The following is a 21,067-nucleotide window of genomic DNA, read 5'->3' on the forward strand; positions in this document are numbered from 1 at the left end:
TTAATTTCAAAGAGGCAGCATTCTTTGTTTTGCTAACTATTGGGACATTTAGATTGTTTTTAAATTAAATCAAATAATACAATAAAATAGCCACTATGTATTTGTTGATGTATATTTGTTATGGCTCAGGTGAGTGTTCATAAAAGACATCCTAAACAGAAGTGGATGTCACTTAAAGTGACCACATGTTGGCCCTCTGTTGTTCTTTCCATTGGTGGGAGCCCATATGTTGTCCCATTTGGAGCAAAGGTAATCCGGATTGGGTCATTTTGAAAATGTTATCTGGGTCAGGACGATCCAATCCAATGTTGCTTTGAAAAACCAGCAGAAAAGAAAAACGGATTACCTGATCCTGGTCTGTTTCATCATTTTCATGAATGCGCCCTGGTTAACATTCCTCCATTTTGTTGCTGTCCCTGTTTTTTCCCCCCCACCTTCTAAATCTCCCAAGATTTCACTCAAACAACCAAAGTCAAAATGAAGGGGCTTCAGAAAAGTGACTAAATACCTGTAAAATATACTTCAGTGCAGTTAAAGTATTTCTACTTTATTCCTTCCCACCACTGGTAATTAGAGCAGCCCGTCTGCTGACTTCCACCTTTCGTAAACGCTTTATGCCGCCCGCCATCCGGTCCAGAACCATGCTGGATTTAAAGCGAGTGGTGACGGGGCGTCAACAGTTGCAGGAAGTAGCTGCATCATCTCCTCAGCTGCTAATGACCGTATGAAAGTGTTAATATGAACTACTTGGAAGCCAAGGACAGGCTGACATGTCTGGGTATGGCTTTAGCATGACCTAGCACTGGGCGCTAATATTACAGGACGGTTGCTAAAGGGAGGCAGGTGTCATGGGGATTTCCAACTCTGTCTACAGCTGGGGAAGGAAACCAAATACGACGCGAGAGCATTTTATCTGGCCCTTGCCAAACACAGTGTGTCAATAGACTTTATAGTAATAAACATTGTTTCATCTATGTATTACATCTTTTCTTAAGGAGTATAAAAGGTGGCAAAAGTATGAATACTAAAAGGAGAAGACAACCCAATAATGTTCTTACATTAATATGTTCTATGCTAATTCACTATCCAAACATGGCATTCTGGTTGGATGGATATTACATGTAACACATGAAAAAGGTAGTTAACATATAAAAAAAAAAATCAAAATCTTACCGTTTAATAATTACAGATTAGGTAAGAAGGCTTTGCGTGTATCACCGCACAATGTGGTACACATACATTTTGTCCGTCTAGCAAATGTACTTGTGCCCACCCCCGGAAAAAAAAGCACCTTTCAACTCTCTGAGTCCATGATGAACATCTCAAAGTTTGGTTCGACCTCTGACACCAACGCCTCCACTAAATCCTCGATGGTGGGCTGCCTCTGAAGCATACCTGTACCAAAAAAAAAAAAAACAACAACACACATTCAAAGAAATTAATACATTAGATTTTGTGGATTAGATATAATTATTTTAGATTCATTTTGTTCATAAACAGTATTGACATTTTGCCACATTATTGACATTTTGAGACATTTCCACTCAGGGGTGTATTCACTTTTGTGACTTCTGGGAATAAATTTATACAATTCCATAGAAGTTTCAAATACAGGTCAGTGCTTTTGATGGTGTTTAGACCTGTAGGGCATGCCACTGCTGTTAAGAAATTAAAAAAAAAAGCCATCTTTGCCAATTGCCCAGTCGCCAAAAACACTTTTATTACAGTAGATTCAAGGACTTAACAAGTGCTGAGAGATTTACATCTTGTTTTCTAATCCTTATGAATAGACACGTACCTAGTCTACAGTTTGCGATGATAGTTATTAAGTGTTTTCTTCTCATTCTTCTTCTGTTATAACCCACACAAATGTGCTTCAGGCTGTAGGGCGTGTGTGCGCGCATTTGGCTTATTCTCAACAGTGATCATTAAGAAAAATAGCAACAGCAACAACAACAACAACAACAACAACAAAAAACGGCTTGCTGATAAGTGCTTTCTTCCAAAACAAAAAGTCCATAGCGAGCAAGTGAACTCGGACACGTGATCATCATGAGACAGTTGACTGTTATACTACAGAGTAAACACAAGGGCGGTGTGTGTTTTGTACATTTGTATGTGAGCTCATGCGTGGAAGACTCCCGTTTGCTAGCTCTGCACTTCAGTAGGACGCTCGCTTTGAAGTTCGCTTCATTTCCCCCTGCGGGCCTGCCAATGTAAATAGACGCTCTAACCGCACCAACTCCCTGACTGGGTTTCCTGCATGGGTCACACACACCCACATCTGCACAGGCACGCATGACTGGAAATGCAAAACAGTCCACATGGTGAACACACGCAAACGAACATGCACGTACGTACACGCACCGGAGTGAATCGCAGAAGCTGAAAGGAGTTATGACGCTGGTCTCATCTTATGGAGCCGCCGCCCCACCCTGCCCTCTGGCTCCGAATTGATACACAACGCCGGGGTCCCTGATACGCCGTGACCGCATGGGCCCAGCTCCCAGGGGGAACATCCATCCATCCACCCCCAAGGCAGCCACATGAAAGCATCCATTCCATCAAACATGACGTCGCTCGCAATCAATTGCCACCGATGACCTTTGAAAATGGAGACCCAACTGATCTAACACAAGCTAATTGTTGTTATTTGAATTGTTTTTCCATCCAACTAGTTTCTATATTCTTTGTACTTAGCAGGTTTGCGGCTGAGCTATAGCATAGCCAAGCTAGCTTCGGGCGAGGGGCGTGGTACACCATGGTCTGGTCGCCGGCCAATCGTAGGGCACATACACACTACTTGCAAAAACTTGGGGATATTTGGTTTTTGGGTGAAATTTCAGGATGAACCTGAAGTGCACAATGCCCTGAAAGGGGATCGTGATTTGACTAAACATTTCAAAGTACATGCCCCACTGTTTAATGTTTCAGTACTTTTTGTACTGAAGGATGTCCCCATCCTTGCCAACAGAGTGTCAACAAGTTAATTGTGAGGGTTATTTCATTAAATGAATTCATTTTAATGTATGGGCAAAACATTAGACACAGATTTTAAGATGAGTATTAAAGAACTTCTGATCCAGCCGCCGGGCTGGATCTCAGTTATTGAAGGCGTTCAATAACAAGCTCCTTGGAGAGAATCTGTTCTCAGCCCAGATTGCTGGGAGAGTTTGGAAGAGAATGCCAAGATAACCTCAAAGCCATAACAACACTCAGCAGGATCTGATTGGATTGTTGAGGGGAAAGCAATGGTGTGTGGAGGAGCAGAGACAAAACAAGAGAACAATCAGCTCAATGTAAGAGAGCAGTTGAGCAATATGGAGCCTTGAAGCCAAAACGGACCACACGTAACCTGCCTCAACCCTATGCACGCAACCCAAAATATTTTGAGCTGCAAATCTCAAAATTCCTCTCACTGCTGAGAAAAGCTAAAGAAGAACCGAGCTGGCTCCCCGCTCATGGCGACCAGAGGATGTTTCAAATAATGAAGCTCCATTTCAGTTTTACGAGCACGCACACTGGATGCCTTGTTTATTTACTTGAAAGGCTGGTGCAAGATGGGTATCGAGTCCAGTGACGACCTATGTGACCGACTAACAGCTCTGAGCCCGTCATAATGAGCCATCTGGGGACAGAAAAGCTGAAGAGCAACTTGGAAATTGCTTTGGAATCTCTTATATACTGCCAAGAAGCAGTTTGGCCACTGGGAGGAAACTTTCTGAGGAGTTTCACTCTTCAGTAAACAACATAATTGTGGGTAGTAATGTAAAGGATGTATCATTCTTAAAGTGAGTGCACAACTCCACCAAGGCAAAACTGAAAAAAAAATGAAGCACTATATTTTGGGGGGAAAGTGGCAGTTTTTGCAATCAGCAAATTCTCTGATAAGAATAAGAATGCATGGTCAGGGCACCATAGCATCATAACTTATATGAATGGAAATAAAGATTTTAAAAAAAAAAAAAGAAAAGAAAAGAAAGAAATCCAAGGGTCATTTCAACCAAAATCAGTGTAAAATAAAAACATTCAACTACGCATGTAACGGGAAAAAAAGGTATATTATTCAGGACATTGCAAAACAATGGAACGTTATGGTTTTTTTTTTTTTTTACTTTAGGGCGCAAAGATGTGCCAATATTTCACAAACTTGTAAATTGGTTGTGTAGTTTTTGTGCAATCCCGTCTACCGGTCCAATAAACAAAGCACTAAACTGTGATCACATCATCATTAAATACTTGCCTTTGTGGTTGGTAGAGGTAATCAATTTGTGTGTCACAGTCTAAAAAGTCCAGCAACTGCTAACTGGCTTCTTATAAATAAACACAGCTTCTTATTTCAATTTCTTGAAAACTGTGTCCAGCCAATCTGAATGTTTCGCTGAACCTGGCTCTAGATCCCGGTCTTCTGGGAGTTCCTGCTCTTCCATTGGAGGCATTTGGGGGCCTTGCGACTTGGAGAGGAGACCGTATGCGTTTGTACATTTAAAATGAGTGCTAACTTCAGCTATGGCCTCAATGCCTCTGTCATATTCAGTACTGTAGTACGAACAGAATTGAGATCCAGAGAGTTGGAGTCAGACATTTCGACATCTTTGGCTGCTTCAAGTAGATGTTTGAGCTGCTTGCTTGTAACTATTTGAAACATGTCAAGATGCGAGACATTACACTTCTATCCAACCTGCAGGCAAATGATGGGCCAGCCAACTCTGTAATTACAACTTTGACGTGTGATACCGTTTCTTAAAACACCACTTTAGACATGCCCAGAAAGAGAAGCAAGACATTGGTTGATGGTGCACACTGCCAGGAGGCTTTCCTGAGTTGACTAAGCACCTTTAACACACACTGTCTGTCAGACTAGGGAGGGTTCTAATAAAGGCAGTAAAGCAACCTTTAATGACAAGAACAATTTCCTCAGAAAATGTGCTTAAGGTAATCAAAACATGGACAGAGTAAAAGTATGACGTTGATGAGAATGTTGGATACATTCAAGACGGACTTAAGTCAACCATTTTCTATACTGCTTGTCCTCATTAGGGTCACGGGGGAACTGAAGTCTATTTCTAGGTTGCTGCTTCATGGTTAGCTACAGACCACAAAATGAGTTTGTTAACTCTGCCAAGAGCAAAGGAGTGGGTCTGTCTGGGTCCCTTCACGGATTGGCACCCTTAAAATACTCAAAAGAGCCATTTGGACTGTCTCGCATAGTGCGCACACCCTCATGGGATGTTGCTGTGCTCAGAATTTACCAATCACATTTAACCTTATGTTAAATGGGCAGGCACCTGGCACCAATTAAACTTCATTTGATCAAACCCAAATATAGCACAGGCATTCTAGTAGGGAAAGGATTCATCCAAGTCTGATTATTTTCCATCACAAAAAAAACACAAGAGCGTGTTTATATCCTCTTTTACTCATGAGCTCAAGTTGATCCACTTTCTGAACTCACTGGTTATGGGAACGGTCCGAGGCCATAAAGGCACTCTCTGTGGCCACAGAAAAAAGGTCAGTTTAGCCGCTCGATCACCTCTTTTCTTCCTCTTCACCCCCCCCCCCCCCTTCCCTCTCCCCTCCCACTCTGTCTCCATGCCTGTCTGCAGGTTTGAATTTCAATACTGTCTCTGGTAGAAAACAGCCGGCAGCATGCTTCACTGAGAACTGTGTAGTCCCGGTGAGTCCTCTTCCATGGGATGCCCTCTCTGCCGCCTTGCAGAAGGGAAAGTTCCACACCTCGATTTACAAGGGCTTTTGTTTGAAAGGATTATGTGGCTCTGGATTGTGTATCCTTCCTCCAGTCTCCAGTGACCTTTGTATTTAGCGCACAAAGTTACTTTGTCGCTCTCCCATACAAAACTCCTGACACTGGAAATGAACCGCTCTAACCTTGCTGCGAACAGCAAAATATTTCAATACAAAAGATGACAAATGACGGTGACGAATCTGGTGTCAATCTGGACAGCAGCGCGAGTAACAATCAACAAGCTGGTCCGGTTGCGGCTGGGGATGGGGCACAGTGTTGGAGGAGGGAGGAGAAGACCCTTGGGGAAATATTTAGAGTAACACTTCCAAGTGTCTGTTTCTGTTCTTAACTCCCTTCTCACCTCCTCCTCTGGAGTGTTGTCCCGACACGCCACAGCCAGAGGATGTGAGAAATGAGCCATTCACACTGACATGAAAAAAAAAAAAAAAAAACTATAATTGCTGTAATATGTATGCCCAGGCAGTAGTTGGCGATGGCTCTTCATACAGAATCATTGCAAACACATAAAGATATATTCTTCCGGGTCATGTCCTAAATTGTTTGTTGACCTTTATTTGCAAAGAGGTTACTTATTACTATAAAGTTGAAGGATTAAATCGCGCAACGGAACAAAATTTGGGAATGTCCTCAATGTCCCACATTGAGATGCCAAAATGCTCCAAGTGTGTCAACTGTGTAGCTGCAAATTTCTCACAACCAAAACAGCAAAAAAAAAAATCTGCTACTTCTTCCTCATTTGTGTTGTTGTTGTTAAAAACAGAGCTGAAATTACTGAACTAAACAGCACTGGATTTAGCATCTGTGATTAGAAGGCGGCTGTCAAAGACAGGAGTGACTCAGCATCATTTACGTGGTATTTATCATCATCAACTGTGTCCTGTAAATGAAGCTTGAAAGGTGTGTTAAACTGCAAAACACAGAGCGCAGTGTGCCAAAACATGCCCGCATCATCGGCAAATGTTTCAAACAAATGTCTAACAGTCAAGCTACCGCTCATCAGAAGACTTTGAGAAGATTTGGAAAAGGCCTGCGGGCAAATGTTTTTGTTTAGTTATATTTTTAATCAACCAACCCGCAAAATCTGGAGGGGTAACTGTGGGTGGATGAATGAAGTCTATTGTCTAATCAGTTTTTGGAAATAGTGAAAGGAAAGGGAGGACTTCAGATGTCATGAGATGCACCGCTTCAAAAACGGAACACAGAGTCCATGTTCACTTGTCGTCACTCTGATTTATCTGAGACAGAGTTTGTGTTACCTTCCACCATCAACATGGGCTCCTTGGCTCCTCCATGGGTTAACATCTCTCGACGATACCGCTCACCCATGTCCCTGACAGACATGTGAGAGAGGTGTTGAGGCTTTAGTCATCACTGACGTGTTTTTTTTTTTTTTTTTTTATGCAAAACCTGTCAGCTCACCTGTTTAAAGGATCCTGAAGGAAGCACTGCTTCCACACCATGGAGGCCACAGCTCTGGACATGAGGTAAGAGTAGTATTTGGCTCCATAACCGATGAGATGGCTAAATCTGAGCTGCCATGCCTATGAATGGACATAACATCTAAGTAAAAGGACATTTTGATGGGATGCAAAGCAAATGCGTGAGAAGCACAACCAAAGAGACATAAAACACTTCATCGGTGATCAAGTCAAAGTGGAGACGTCGTTCTCATCTTTTGCCGCTGTTTCCACTGTCTTTATCGCCATCATTGTATTGTTCACTTTTACTCCAATGAACCTTTGACAAAACATCAAAACACAAGCAGGGAGCTCCCATTTCAAAGGACAAAACATGGGAATTCCAAAATAATAAAAGGGTTCCTCTCATTCTATTCTGTGCGCAGTTGCCCCGGGGTCCTTCTCCACGACTTTGAAGATGTTCTCTTCTGGTCTCGGCTAACTGCTGGACTTACTGAGGAATTCAGGAAGTTGATAAAAGACAGCAGCTGCCAGTGTTAAGAAAAAAAAAAAAGCCTACAGACCTCCCACCAATCATAATTTACGGACTTACGGTTGTTTTGATCAAACAGTCTTGTTTCGGAAAATACTCAAATGTATTAAGCTTAAACATAAACATCTAAATTGCTTCTTTATCGCTACGGGGGGAAAAAACCCATCATAACTACCAAAACAAAAACACAATCTCAAAGTGTAGGACCAGTGTTGACAGTCAGCTTGAAAAGTAATTTAGCTACTTTACTGAGTACTTGATTTTAAAAGTTAGATAAGTAACTTTATTAGTTACATTCAGCAGATGCCCACAACCCTGTTTTCTGAAGCTAGCTAACACTTTGTCAACAGCACAGTGTGCGCAACCTAACTTAAAATTTTCTTTAGCTGACAAACTCAAAATAGTGACTGTATTGTTGTATTGTTTGAAAATGCAAATCTCTCTCGTCCCATTTTCATTTTCCGTGTGGTCGAAACGTGACATGGCGCTCCCGTCCCAGATCACTTCAAGCTGTAAACACTGTACTGTAGTTCCCCTTTCTCATGTGCGTATAGTTGTACAGTTGCTTGTTGTGTGTCTTTATCTAGAAATTGGGTCTCCCCTTGAATTTTATTATTTGGTAATCATTAACTTTGCTCCACATATGCGTGTGAGGGAACGCCGTCAATGAAAAATATGATTGTATAATTTGTATAAATCGTAAAATGTGTCACTTGTTTTTGGAAAATCCAGCATATTTAAAAGAAATCAACAGTTTTAGGTTGTGTGTTGAACTGAAACTGAAGAAGGGGGTCCTTGTGTGACGTAAGAGTCTGGTCCAAGCGATGCAACAGTCTGAAGACTTATCTTGGCAATGGAAATAACCCGAGAGACTAAGCAGCTCAGAAAACCACGAGCAAAGCAGAATTTGACCCGATTTGCTCTGTTAGCCAAAATGCAACAGTGCCAAAGGCGATTGTTGCTAGAAGTCAGCTTTCATAGTCCAAATCCCAAAACATCCATTGATGCAGTTTCTAAAGCGCTTATCCTGTTGACGATCACAGCGGTTGGCTGTAGTGGAGACTACCGCAGCTGTCAGGCTGAAAGCTGGACTACATTCTGAACTGTGAAAGAAGACCGTGAAATCACAAAATTTTAAAGTGAAAAAGAATCACGGATATGTTTGAATTCAGTTTCTCAATTGTCGCCTGTTAGCATGTCTCACTGCACAGCCGAGCAGGTTTTTGTAGTTTCGCATTGTCTTTATCGGGGGAAATCCAACTGCCCTAAAAAGAGACGAGTAAAACAATATCCGTGTCCAGTCCATGAGTAAACTACAGTTGGAATTTAAACTAAATAAAAATGTCACTGTAAGTAGCAATATGACAACAATTTCCCCAAAATAACTGATGAGAACGGCCACTTAGCTTGAGTACCAACGCACCAATCAGGTGACGGTGAGTTTTTTTGTGTCTGAAAAAACTGCCTTTTTGGGGAACATTTTTGCGTGATATCTGTAGAGAATAAGTACCCCAAATACCTTCAAATTAGAGTAAAACAATATATCAATTATTTCTCAACATAAAACCTTGACCCTTTTGTCTTCTACACAGGGAACCCCTTCTTTGATTGTCTGTCAGTTAAAAAAAAAAAAAAAAAAATCCACCAATAAGCTCATGTGGTCTGAAATTCGGAGAGATTCTCCAAGGCCAGATACACACATAAAGACAACTCTTGTTTTTGTCCCGATTTTGCCCTTTCCCAACCAAGGACGCCAAACACCAGACTATTTTATGGTTTATTTAATTATCCAATAAGATTACCTTTTTTGGTCTGAGGTCTGTCAAGACTGGATCTGTCCTGATTATTGTGTCTGTTCCTTGCACATGACATCTTTTCTTTTCAACCTCAGCTCACGCAATAATGCGGCTTTAATTGTGTGACTTGTTCTTTTGGCATTCAAGCAAGGAATCACAGATTAGCATAAACACTTGCCTGCTGCTGTTTATATGCAAATATTACGCTCAACTGAAGAGCGAAACATGTGGTCTGTGTTACTCACAGATGATCTTCCCACTCCTTGCACAGCCAGGAACTGATAGCGCCACTCTGTAAGCTACACACACACTAGCCAGAATGTTTAGAATCTGTCTCCCTATAACCCATTAGCCACTCTAATGTTTACTTGGCTGAGGATACCATTCCTGCGTGTATCTACGAAGACGGGTGGATTTAAGTTTCCAAGACAAGTGTTATTGGAGGTTCCAAAGTCTGCTTTCACTCTCTGTGTTCTCATCCGGTCGTGAGTTTGCCTTTGGGGCAGTGGAGGAAATCTCAAGTCTTACTTGTTTCTTTCGAGACCTATTTTATAGGTGGTACAGAGTAGGGAGTCAATTGCAAAACCATTGTGTGTTAATTAAAAAAATGAAAAAATAAATAAGACATTACGTTATGATAGACAATCGCCAAATACCGATAACATGGCTACCTGATTTCCGTATAGAGCTTAATTTGTATTTACAGTAATTCTGTGACCACGCTCTTAACTTAAAACACTTGTATCTTAAGTAATCTTTGCTACAACAACAAAAAATTCTTTCAATCATGTACCCCAATCCCCATTCCTAATCAAAACCTATTTTATAGAATAAAGGATTATGTTTTGAGTCATTTACTGAGTGTCTGTCCAACTTTGGCTATGTTCACACCGCAGCTCAATTCCGAATTTTTTTGGCCCATATGCGACAAGTACCTGATTTTTTTTGCATGCAGTGTGAACAGTACAATTCCCATTTTTTTTAATCCAATTTGGGCCTATTTTGTATGTGGATATAATTCGGATATGCATGTGATATGTCTGCAGTATGAACGCTCATCCATACACATCCGACCTATACGTCATCAAAAGCCTACTAGGCGCTCCGCAATCGTCCGTGAATCTGCATTGTTTTGAGTAACAGTGTTGACTTTACATTTGACTTTAATTTAATCCCCCTTGAAACATGAAGCACGTTGTAATCCAGCCACATAGACGGTTCACTTATGCGCGGCAATGATGTGACGTCACCTTTAGTAGATGTCTCCGTTAAATGAGGAGATCGAGGAGTTTTGCCTCATTTCCCCAAAATATTTCGACCTCCTCCTGCCTCGCTACGAGATGATAAAATGAACCCCAACACGCGGAACCATATTCACTTCCTGACATCTTTTTTTCGGGTGTACATCACTCGACGTCGTGCTTTGTGTGCATACGTGTCACATTGCGTTTACATTAGAAGTCATGTTTGGTCTTGTAATGTGAACGAGTATGGATTCAACAAAAAATCTGAAATGGGCATCGCACCCTGCAATGTGAACCTAGCCTTTGACTGTGATCCTACCGACTCTCCTGGTCTCTGCTGTGTGTTGCAACGGCGCCCTCTATTCCAGGTTTTTATAATAAACCAAAGGAGTAGCCTGCATTATATTATAGCTTTGCTCGTATGCATCCAAACTGTGTAGATTGTGGCCCAGCACTTTTGCCCTTCCACAAACCACACCGACCCCATCCTCGGGAGCGAGGCGCACCAATGGCGCAGAGCAGCTCGAACTGGGAAAACAATCCTGCTGAGGTAAATGTCTGCTCGAGCTTTCAGTGAAGGTTGAAAACGTATTACTATAAAAATTCAATTCTATATGAGGCGGTAGCATCTGAAAAAGAAGTGGACGCACGGGCTCAAGCGCGGGTGAAGAAATACTGTCCAGACACTGAAATATGGGCATAGATGCAGCAGCACTGTAATCTCTTTTCATGATGCATGTAATTATAGCTCAGAGCAAATGCTCAACGAAGGCCATTTTCGATTCCCTTCTCCCTCCTGGCCTCTTCTCCTCGCCCACAGGAGTAAACGTGGGGGAAAATGCTGAGCTTTTTATCATCAGTCTGTCCTTCTCTCTTTCGCCATTTCTCCCTACTGACGTCACAAATCCCCCTCTCTCTCCCTCCCTCCCTCCCTCCCTCCGTCCCTGTGCTCTGCACCCGGCTAGCGAGGCGATGATGTTGGCCGCAACATCACGACGCCGTGGGCACGGGGATGGAGAAACTCTCCAGCTGTGGGAACATTTATCCTCATCTTATGGTTAGCAGTGTATGCTTGCCATTGTTATTACTGGCTGTCATTTATGCTTTCATAAACCCAATTTTGCTGCATCTGCACCACAGAATGTGACAATAAAGGCTTTCCATTCTATCCACTCCTTTTTTTACACTGGTTGTTTTTGTGCTCTATTAACAAAGTTGAATTAAACTCTTCAAAAGAAGCAGTGCAAGTCTATGTACTAATTCCAGGAGACAGCGAGTCTATTATAAAGAGTCTGATGCTATCAATGTTATTGCTATGTGTTAGACTTGCGACCAAAGTTAGCACGGCGTTAGTGCATGCGGGAAATAGTGCACGCATAGAGTCCATTGCAACTGCATGAAGTCTCTTGGATCAAATTATTCCACAGAATTGTCCGGGACATTTAGGTAAGATGATAAATTAAGATTCGGGCTGAACTAAAGGACACAGCCCTACTTAATTGATTAATTGAGTTGCTAAAAACAATTTGTACCAAATAAAACAATGACAACTGGAAACGTACTGTATTGGGTGTGTAAGGCAAGCCGTAGAACTTCTGTTGCATCTCCTTCAGGATTTCAGTGGTGGAGTGGTTTTGGGGTTTACCATGGTAAATCTGGTCTAGTGCAGCATAGAAAATCTGCAGGGGCAACACAACGTTATTGATTGGACATGCTTGACATTAAAACAAGAAAGAAAATATTGCGGCATAAAGAAGTACAGAACATCTTTGTGTTAATCTCACAATGCATTGCGCAACACTTGAAGTCAAAGACAGATGAGACGCTAAAAAGACGTTCACTAGCACTTTGTAAGGCCAGGTACAGATATAAGGTGTTACCTGCAGCTGGGTGTCCGCGGCACCGCACACCTTCTTGGACTCACACAGACGAGTCACCATACTCTCAGGCAGAGGCTAACAAGATATTGAAACACAGGTCATCGTCTATTAATCACATACAGTATGTCTACATATATTTCTTAACACTTTTGAGATCTCGCTGTTCATCCATGCGTTTGAGGTGTACCTGTCCAGTTTCATAATGACGTGCAAACTGGCTGACGACTCGATAGTCGGCGGCAAAGTACTCCATGAGGATGGAGGGCACTTCTGCGAAATCTGTTGCACATCGAGTTCCTGGAGGATGGAAAACAAGAGTCGAGATGGGAAGAATATCAACCAGGAGCAAAATCTTCATTCATTATATGATAATACATGATAAAATTGTACCTTTACAAAGATATCACTGATCAGTTTTGATTGCCCTTAGACACCAATATAAAAAACGGAAATTTTGAATAGATTTTTTACCATCGTTTTTCAAGGAAAACGCATATTGGAGTTTAATAAGCGTTTTTTCCCAAGAATTTAAGGGGTTTAATAATAATAATTTTTGTTTTCTTACAATGCATTTGAATTTCCACTATTCACACGCCAGCCCCGGTCCCTATAACTGTAATCAACAGAAACAATTAAAAAAAAAAAACTTCTTAAATTAATACCACTTTGTGTCAGTCACAACTTTTTAAATGAAGATTCGTTCCTCTGGGCTTTAGATACCGTTTGATTATGAAGGGTTTTCTAATGCTGCGGCTGGAAATACAGTAAAAAGCCCTAAAACAAGGTTTGTACATTGCACCTGCTGAGGTCACCTGTAACATGCTGGTACCGAGTGCGTCCCAGCATTGAATGCATGGCGTGGCCCATCTCGTGGAAGAGGTTCTCCATCATGCCGGGGGATAGCAGGGTGGGAGCACTTATGGTGGGGTGGGGCAGGCTGAGCATTAGAACCACGACAGGCAGCTGGTACTGACCCGTGTCCTGGCACCAGCGACCACCCCGGATTGTGAAGTGACAGTCCTATGTGGGGGAGGTAGAATGAGGGAAACCACGCTTCTTGTTTTGTAATCTTTGAGGACCTCCTCAAAGGTAGAAAAGCACCATAAAAGTGAAATCCTATTTACATTCATTGCTTTTGTAATCTTTTTGTCACAAGATGATTGGATTGTACCATTTTGGATTCTGGGGTGGGAGGGATGGCTATTATTTTGACACCACAAAGAGCAAAAATATATTCCTCCAACAAAAGTGAAAGTGTTTATCCATTTGTAATTTTCTCTAAAAGTCATTAGCGGACATTTGGATTACACAGACAAGACTCCACCAATTGCATCATGACGTGGGTGCAAGGGTTCCATTGTGCTTTTTTGTGATGGAGGTACTGATATTAGTATGAATAAGAAGCAGAAGGAAAAATAAAAAGTTGTGAATGCGTATGATCACCTGATGAGGTTTGTCTTGCCGATGGAAAAAGTCACAGTAGATGTAGCCAAGTATTCCCTCTGTTTCATGAACCACAGCCTGGAAGCGCACATAAAGACGTGGAAAAAAAATCAACTTGGAAGTTTATTCAAACATTAGGCAACATGTCATTAGCACACAGACTACAGCATACCAATTTGCGCACGTCATCGCTCCACACCTCTCCAGCGCTGGGGTGTTCGGACATGAGGGAGACACCGTAGAGCCGAGAGAAGAGAAAGTTCAAACCCTCCATGCAGGCCCCCAAAGAAAAGTAAGGGCTGTAGAGACTGGGTTCGATGTTGTACCTGAACCATCATGATAACATCAAAAGCGCAAGAGAAGCAAAACACAGATCTGAGATTGATTGATTGAAATTGTCATCTGGCACATGCAAAGCATGACGGAGCAACAAAATTCACTTACAGTGACTCACTACCCGTTCAAACTGTCAGCGCCCCGAGTCTGTTGTGTTATGATGTCTCGTTGAAGTTGGACTTTGTCCAATAAAAACAACTTAGAAAACTATCTCATGAATGAATACCTCTCATTCAGTGCCAATTGAAAATGAGCATGATTAATTTGGTAAACAGCACCATTTTAAATAAAAGGTCTTCTTGTATTAGTCTACTTAACCCATTAAGGACGGGAGAGCATAACCGTGTTTCTACCACTACAGCCGGGAGCGCTGTCGCGTCATTCTACCTTTAAAGCCGGTTAGAGCGGCTACGTCGGTGTCTTTTTTTTAATCCAATTCTCCGCCTTTTAGCCGATTTAATGCAGCAGAATATACACGTGACGGTGTCGCGAGACCGCGGAGGATGTCGTGGAATTTTTTCGAGCCGTAGGTAGGCTAATGGCGGACGCCGTCCATCGCCGGGACCCGAACTCAGTGAAGCTGCCCTCCGTACACCTAACTAGCGGGAAATAGACGATCCTTGACAATTTTTTGCATGCTTCCTTTAGTTGTAATCCACAAATATTACAAGGCCTTAAATAAAAATAGTATTTTACACTCAACACAGTAATCTTTCATTCCAGAAATGCATTCACAGCCAAATTTGGATAAATGAACACTGACTTATTCTAGGTACAGTACAATAGAATGGTACGTAAGAATACAAAATGCAGGGAATGACATTAACATGACGTTTCCTAACCTTTCAGCACGCAAGACTCCACTGAGGTAGGGGTGATCCCACGGCATGAGCTCCTGCGTCAAAACAACAACAGTGTGAGTTCTCGTAGATGACAAATATTTCAACATGCAATACAGCTGTAATGGGAAGGAGAATGTCACCCACAGAATGCTGAGGGTTGAGTTTTTTCTTCATGTCACTCATCATCTTAAAGTCCTTTGCTGTTCTGTGACATTGGGAGGAAAAGACCAAACAAGAGTCAGAAGGTGAATGACTAAAGGCTGTCTGTGACTTGAGTCGGATTGGGCAGGAATGAATACAGGAATTTTTGGGATAAAACATTTTATTTATTCTTTTAATTCATAACTAACAAATTAATATAAAATCCACTGGCTTGGAAACTTACACACACCGGCCTCAACTATATTAATTTGCTGTGATGTAGAAGTGCAGAAGACCATAATGAGAGCTGTTTTTGTAACATATTGTTGTTGAACGAATGTCTCTCTGACTGCCACAAAGCCAATGGTGCATTATTATCTTGGTAAAGAACGTTTGAATAACGTTTTCTCTTGTTTAGTGTTTGTACTCCGAATAAGTATATGTTGAGCATTTGTCAACAAGTGGACCAAACTTACACTCGATTACAGTTAACAAAGATAAATACAACGGAACCTCGCATACTCGTAAATCGGGACCCACGGATTCACCTATTTACAGATTTTTTTTTGAGGGGGTGGCGGGGAACCAACTCCTGTTTTTCATGGAAAATAACTATTGGCGGTTTATCATTGTTTTTTCAAGATTTACTGGGGTCACAAAAATATGATGAAATAAATTCATTTTTTCTGAATGCATTTATAACAGCCGTCAATTCGGCACAGATTTTCGCTATTCACGGGCCGGCCTGGTCTCTATGCCCTGTGAATAGTGGTGGTCCACTGTGCATTATATATAAATATGACAAATTATATAAATGTTTCTTTCATCTGTACCTGTCTGACAGCTTGTCTGTTAACAGCTGAAGAAACTTCATCACTGCTTCTGCAATATGCAAAAAATACATGCAGCACACAAAAACAATCACACAATCATCATAACCAAAACCCAAAATACTAACTTATAGTAGCACAGCGGCCCCTAAGCTAAAATTTCAGGGGCGCGAGTACAAATTTCAGAAGTTTGTCAGCAACAAAAATCAGCAACTTTAATGGTCACACGTGCACAAGCAGATGAAAAATGTAGTTGGACTTTCTCAAATTTTAGGGGCAAAATGCCACAATTTAAGAGAAGTCTGAAGCCCCGCTTAACACCGTTACTGGAAAGTTATTCCCATACCCTCCTCATTAAAAACCCAGCCTCTTCCTCCAGGCATAAACTATTTTCTCATAACTTTAACTAACAGTACTGGCATATGACTGAACCTGGGGTTGCCGCCATCGTTCCCTTCAAGGCTCTGTGGGCATAGGACTCGTATCCCACCAGTGTGGCCAACTTGTGTCTGCATCTCAGGAGCTGCTCCAGACAATCCATCAGATCTGCGTTTGGATACAGGTAAACCCTGTAGGCGATTTCTCGTACCTACAAATGTGCAATAGCGACAAGAGACATTATTAAGACAAGTCTCAACACACAGAAATGACGTTCTCTTTGTTCGTATCAGAAACTCGAAATCCTAAAAAGAAATTAAACACTGTTGAAAATGTAATTACAGTTTCCATTATTTGGAATCATCAACTCCAGAAACACACGCAAGGCCAAACTAGAAATCAATCACACAGGTGATGAGGGGCACTGAGGACCAAAACATTAGAAAAGCTGTTATTCACTTTTACGGACTCTCCCCAAGGGAAATAAGCATTTACAGTAGTTTCTTATTACAAATGATTAACGAGATCGTTTATACTTGAGTGCACTCCAATGTGACATATTAGTGGCAGACTGCTTTTATTTTGTCTGTTTAGTTTCTTGGAGGCAGAACACATAATGCTTTCATTGCATGTGATTTAAAATTAATTTGTATAGAATATCAATGTAATTTGAGTGCAGCATGATTTTGCTTTAATGGTTCTGAACAAACTAAACTCAGAAAAAAAATGCAACGGGGAAAAAAGACCAACATAATCATTCTCACAAGGCCCTTGAAGGCACTTCTTGAATGAGTTATGAAGCAAAGGCGCCACCTACTGAACAATAAGTGTAATGTCGTAGTCACGGTCACACACCAAATCATCCGGAGAGTCGGCGTGTAATCCTCCAACTTCCACAAAACTTCCTGTGCTTGCAAAGAGCAAGTGGAGATGTTCGGGAATGGCAGACCTGGCAATTCTGTTGGGCATGTGAGAGCCAACCAAGAATTCATTGTTTAAATCCAAGAGCTTCACGTGGAGCGCCACCGCTTCTTTCCTCTGAAATACGAAGGCAAAACAAAGACAAACGTCTGTAATTTCTCCCTAGTAACAAGAGGGGGATGATTTGTACACTTGGAACACGCCTCTCACCAGTTTCTCATCGAGATGAATCCCGCTGATTTCAAAGTCAAACATGAATAACTCTGCGACTCTCCTGCACAGACGGGAATATAAGAATCATTTTTAAATATGTAAATTACATGACATATTTTATTATGATTACATGAGGTATTGGGATGGTGCACACCTTGTATCTGGGTCCAGCTGAGCCACAAGGTCCGGCCTGTCAAGCAAATTCTTCAAACTGTTGCATAGCTCCACATTGGTGTTCAACCTGAAATACAGTAAGCAGGATTTCATAGTCAGATTACGGACTGCTATTGATGTAATGAGATTGTGTGTTACTCTCTTACTTCTCCACGACTGTGCCGATCTCAACGCAGGTCTTCTCAGCGGCCTCGCGGTACACTGGATCAGGATGTGCTATTTTAACAAAATCCGCCTGGAAAAGGAGCGACAGATTCGCCTCACATTGAACTCAGTAAATTGAGAACAATGTAAACTTGTGGGATTGTGAACCTTGACATGATAAAGGAAAATGGAACCTCTCTCTGAAGTTGTTATGAAATGCGCTATATAAATAAAATTGTATTGTTTGAGTACAATAGGATCTGTAGTGGTCATAGAATTTGGAATGCAACAAAGATTTTTGGGAAGAAATACCCCTCTAAAGTTGCACAAAAATACTACCATCATCAATGACATCACGTGAGACTTCAGATCAGTGAGCATGCTGTGTTTGTTTTTTCCCACCTCTAATATCACCACAGAGATGTACAAGGACAAAACACAAAAAACTACAAAAACATATTTTCACATTGTTTTCCATACGCCAAGAAAGGGGCCTGGTGGAAGGAAATCACAAAATCTACCACATTGAACAAGGTAAGTGATTTCAAGCAGCAAACATTCAGCAGAGTTCACCTTGCATCTCCTGTACGTCTCTACATGAGAAAAGACCCTGAGAGCTGGAGGCACTGAGGTGTTAGGCTTTGACAACAGACATGGAACAAACGTGCCACGCAGTCTGAAAGCTCATTTCATGATTTTTAATTGTTGAACATTTATTTAGAATTGTTTACATACGTTTAATGACTAATAGTACCTTAATGATGGAGAGAAAAAATGGGGGTAAAAATGTAAACTTGTTTGGTATTGGGAGAAATAAGGCAAATCCCATAAGAGTAAAAAGAGAATAAAACACTGAAACAAACGTTATTTTTCTATAAGCGAATGATATTTGGTGTTGAACTTACCAAGTCTGCCACTTTACAAAGACCATCAGAGAGCTGGTCAAAAGCTGTGACGGTCTCAACCCCTGGAACAGAGGTACATGCTTTTTCCACCAGCAGCTCTGTGTTCTTTAGAGCTGTCTTTGTGGCCACCTGGAATCCAGCAGGAGAACTCAGCTCTGGCATTCCAAACAAACCCTACAAATCAAACATCACAAAAATTAGTTACAGTATGTTACGTCTCGTTGGACATAAATGTACCCGTGTGTTGAAAATGTCGCCATAAAAGTTAAATATATCAATTCAGAGGTATATTTTTCAGCTCTTATGCATTTTTTTGCAAGCTACATTATTTACTATCATATTACAATCCAGCCACATGTGTAAAATTAAAGAAGCCTTCCTTTAATGTTCAATCACACAAAACAAATGTGAAAGCATTAAATCAATTGTGAAATGTTCTTCATTTGAGTGGTCATTTTTAAAAAGCAGTTAAACACTTTTGCTTAGGCAGGCATGCCTACCTAAATAGATGAACTTATAACAAAGTAGAATTCATTCTAGTAAGGCAGGGGTTTTTTTTTAGATTAATTTTTTTAATTTGATTTTGTCGTACTATAAAATGTTAACATTCTATATTGTGTAAACAGTCATTTTAAATGAAAAGTCCTTCGTATTGTCCACTTTATGGAAAGTGCTGTTTTTTCTTTAATGACATTCAGAACACAAACAAGTACTCACCCTAACTGAACCATTAATGATAAATCAGAACTAAATACGGCCTCACATTTATATAAGACAAAACGGAGACTGTACAGGACATTGGTCTGTAAATCTAGAAAGATATCAGAGACTCACCACATTTTTCTCAAACACTTCCAGTCTCTTGTGGGGTTTGGTATTGAAAGCTGCCCCGACTGGTGACCATGTTGCGACATTCTTGCGAAAAGACGTCCAAAGACCTCTATGCTTCACACAGTAAAGCAAACCTTTACTCGCCGACATGTTGGTCTGACCTGTTGTTGAACTGCCGTCCGTTACGGATGCTTCTTGCTGTGCCGGCTGAGACTGACAGAGGACATGCTAACCCTTGATTCGGTACTAGCTTCAGCTGAAAAAGCGAGGCTAATTTAGCGAAGTCGTGTGACGTAAACTATGTCAAATAACAACCAATACACCCTAAAACGTTGTACTTATCAGCAGAAAAGGCAGCCTTTGCCACACCATATGTTGGTGGACACATCAACAAACACAGATGACATGCTGGTCTCCTGCTGCACATTTGAAGCCATGTGTTGCATTTCTATGAAAAACGTAACAAAGATATATATTTTAAAAAATCATGTATTAATATATGTTGTGTGCCATAATGTTCAGTACGGGTCGCGAAACGATATTATAAAAATATATTCTCAGAGTACAAAATGTGTCGAAAGTGTGTCATGCGAATGCGATATGTCGTCATATATATGCGACGATACTTTTTTTTCTCTTTTTTTAAGTAAATACAATCTTTATTGAACAATTTATATTACCAAACAGGTAAACAGTCATTAATATACCGTAAACAAGTAGAAACAGGAGCCAGGGGTATTTAAAAAAAATACGAATCTTTTTTCATTATTAAACAAAAGGGAGAGGTATCATAAGTTTTTACATTTCTCTCATATAAATAAAAACAACAAAGCCATATAAAGTACAGTACTGAAACCAAGAACTAAATGCAGATTGTGTTTTGCTTTAACCACAGAAAAAGTGTGAGTTTTACAGTGTGTAATCAACGTTTATCGGTCTTTTATGGTTTAGGTAACAACGTAATAACTCGTTTAATTGTTGCCATTAAATCATCCCTTTCAATACATTCCTTCAGCGCATTATAGCGATCTCCTCGCTGACATTCGCTTTATAGCTGAATGCTGCAATTCTTTCATTTGAATCTCTTAATGACAGTTTTGAAGGTAAATTTTAGCTCGCCAGGCTGTTCTGAAAATAGGTCACCAGTGATGGGACAATTGTGATTTCCCAGGAATGGTGCATGTAGTGATCATTTGAAACGTTAACGCTGGCTGATAACGATTTCTGAATCCAATGTTGACCAAACAAACAGCATCATGACGACTAAGGAAC

General features: G+C 41.0%; 1 protein-coding gene across 2 annotated transcripts; it reads right to left on the minus strand.

The window, feature by feature from the left end:
• Nucleotides 1-4: 4 nt before the first annotated feature.
• On the minus strand, nucleotides 5-20,397 carry LOC147144439 (mitochondrial intermediate peptidase-like). 2 transcript variants are annotated; one of them, XM_086034872.1, is made up of 20 exons: nucleotides 19,799-20,397; nucleotides 18,965-19,138; nucleotides 18,062-18,150; nucleotides 17,896-17,982; nucleotides 17,739-17,802; nucleotides 17,463-17,645; nucleotides 16,662-16,818; nucleotides 16,233-16,281; nucleotides 15,403-15,463; nucleotides 15,259-15,311; nucleotides 14,253-14,406; nucleotides 14,081-14,158; nucleotides 13,450-13,657; nucleotides 12,825-12,934; nucleotides 12,638-12,712; nucleotides 12,320-12,436; nucleotides 7,187-7,308; nucleotides 7,024-7,097; nucleotides 1,292-1,395; nucleotides 5-311 (listed from the first exon to the last, which is right to left on the minus strand). In XM_086034872.1, exons 1-19 carry the CDS (start codon nucleotides 19,943-19,945, stop codon nucleotides 1,295-1,297), a joined length of 2,103 nt encoding a protein of 700 aa, XP_085890998.1. In that variant the 5' UTR covers nucleotides 19,946-20,397; the 3' UTR covers nucleotides 5-311; nucleotides 1,292-1,294. The 2 variants fall into 2 exon arrangements, with proteins under 2 accessions (XP_085890998.1, XP_085890997.1); XM_086034871.1 differs by having other exon boundaries at nucleotides 5-1,395.
• Between the last annotated feature and the right edge of the window lie 670 nt (nucleotides 20,398-21,067).

Source organism: Filicampus tigris, chromosome 7 (genome assembly GCF_054856515.1).
Source record: "Filicampus tigris isolate MCC_2025a chromosome 7, RoL_Ftig_1.0, whole genome shotgun sequence".
Classification (NCBI taxonomy): domain Eukaryota; kingdom Metazoa; phylum Chordata; class Actinopteri; order Syngnathiformes; family Syngnathidae; genus Filicampus; species Filicampus tigris.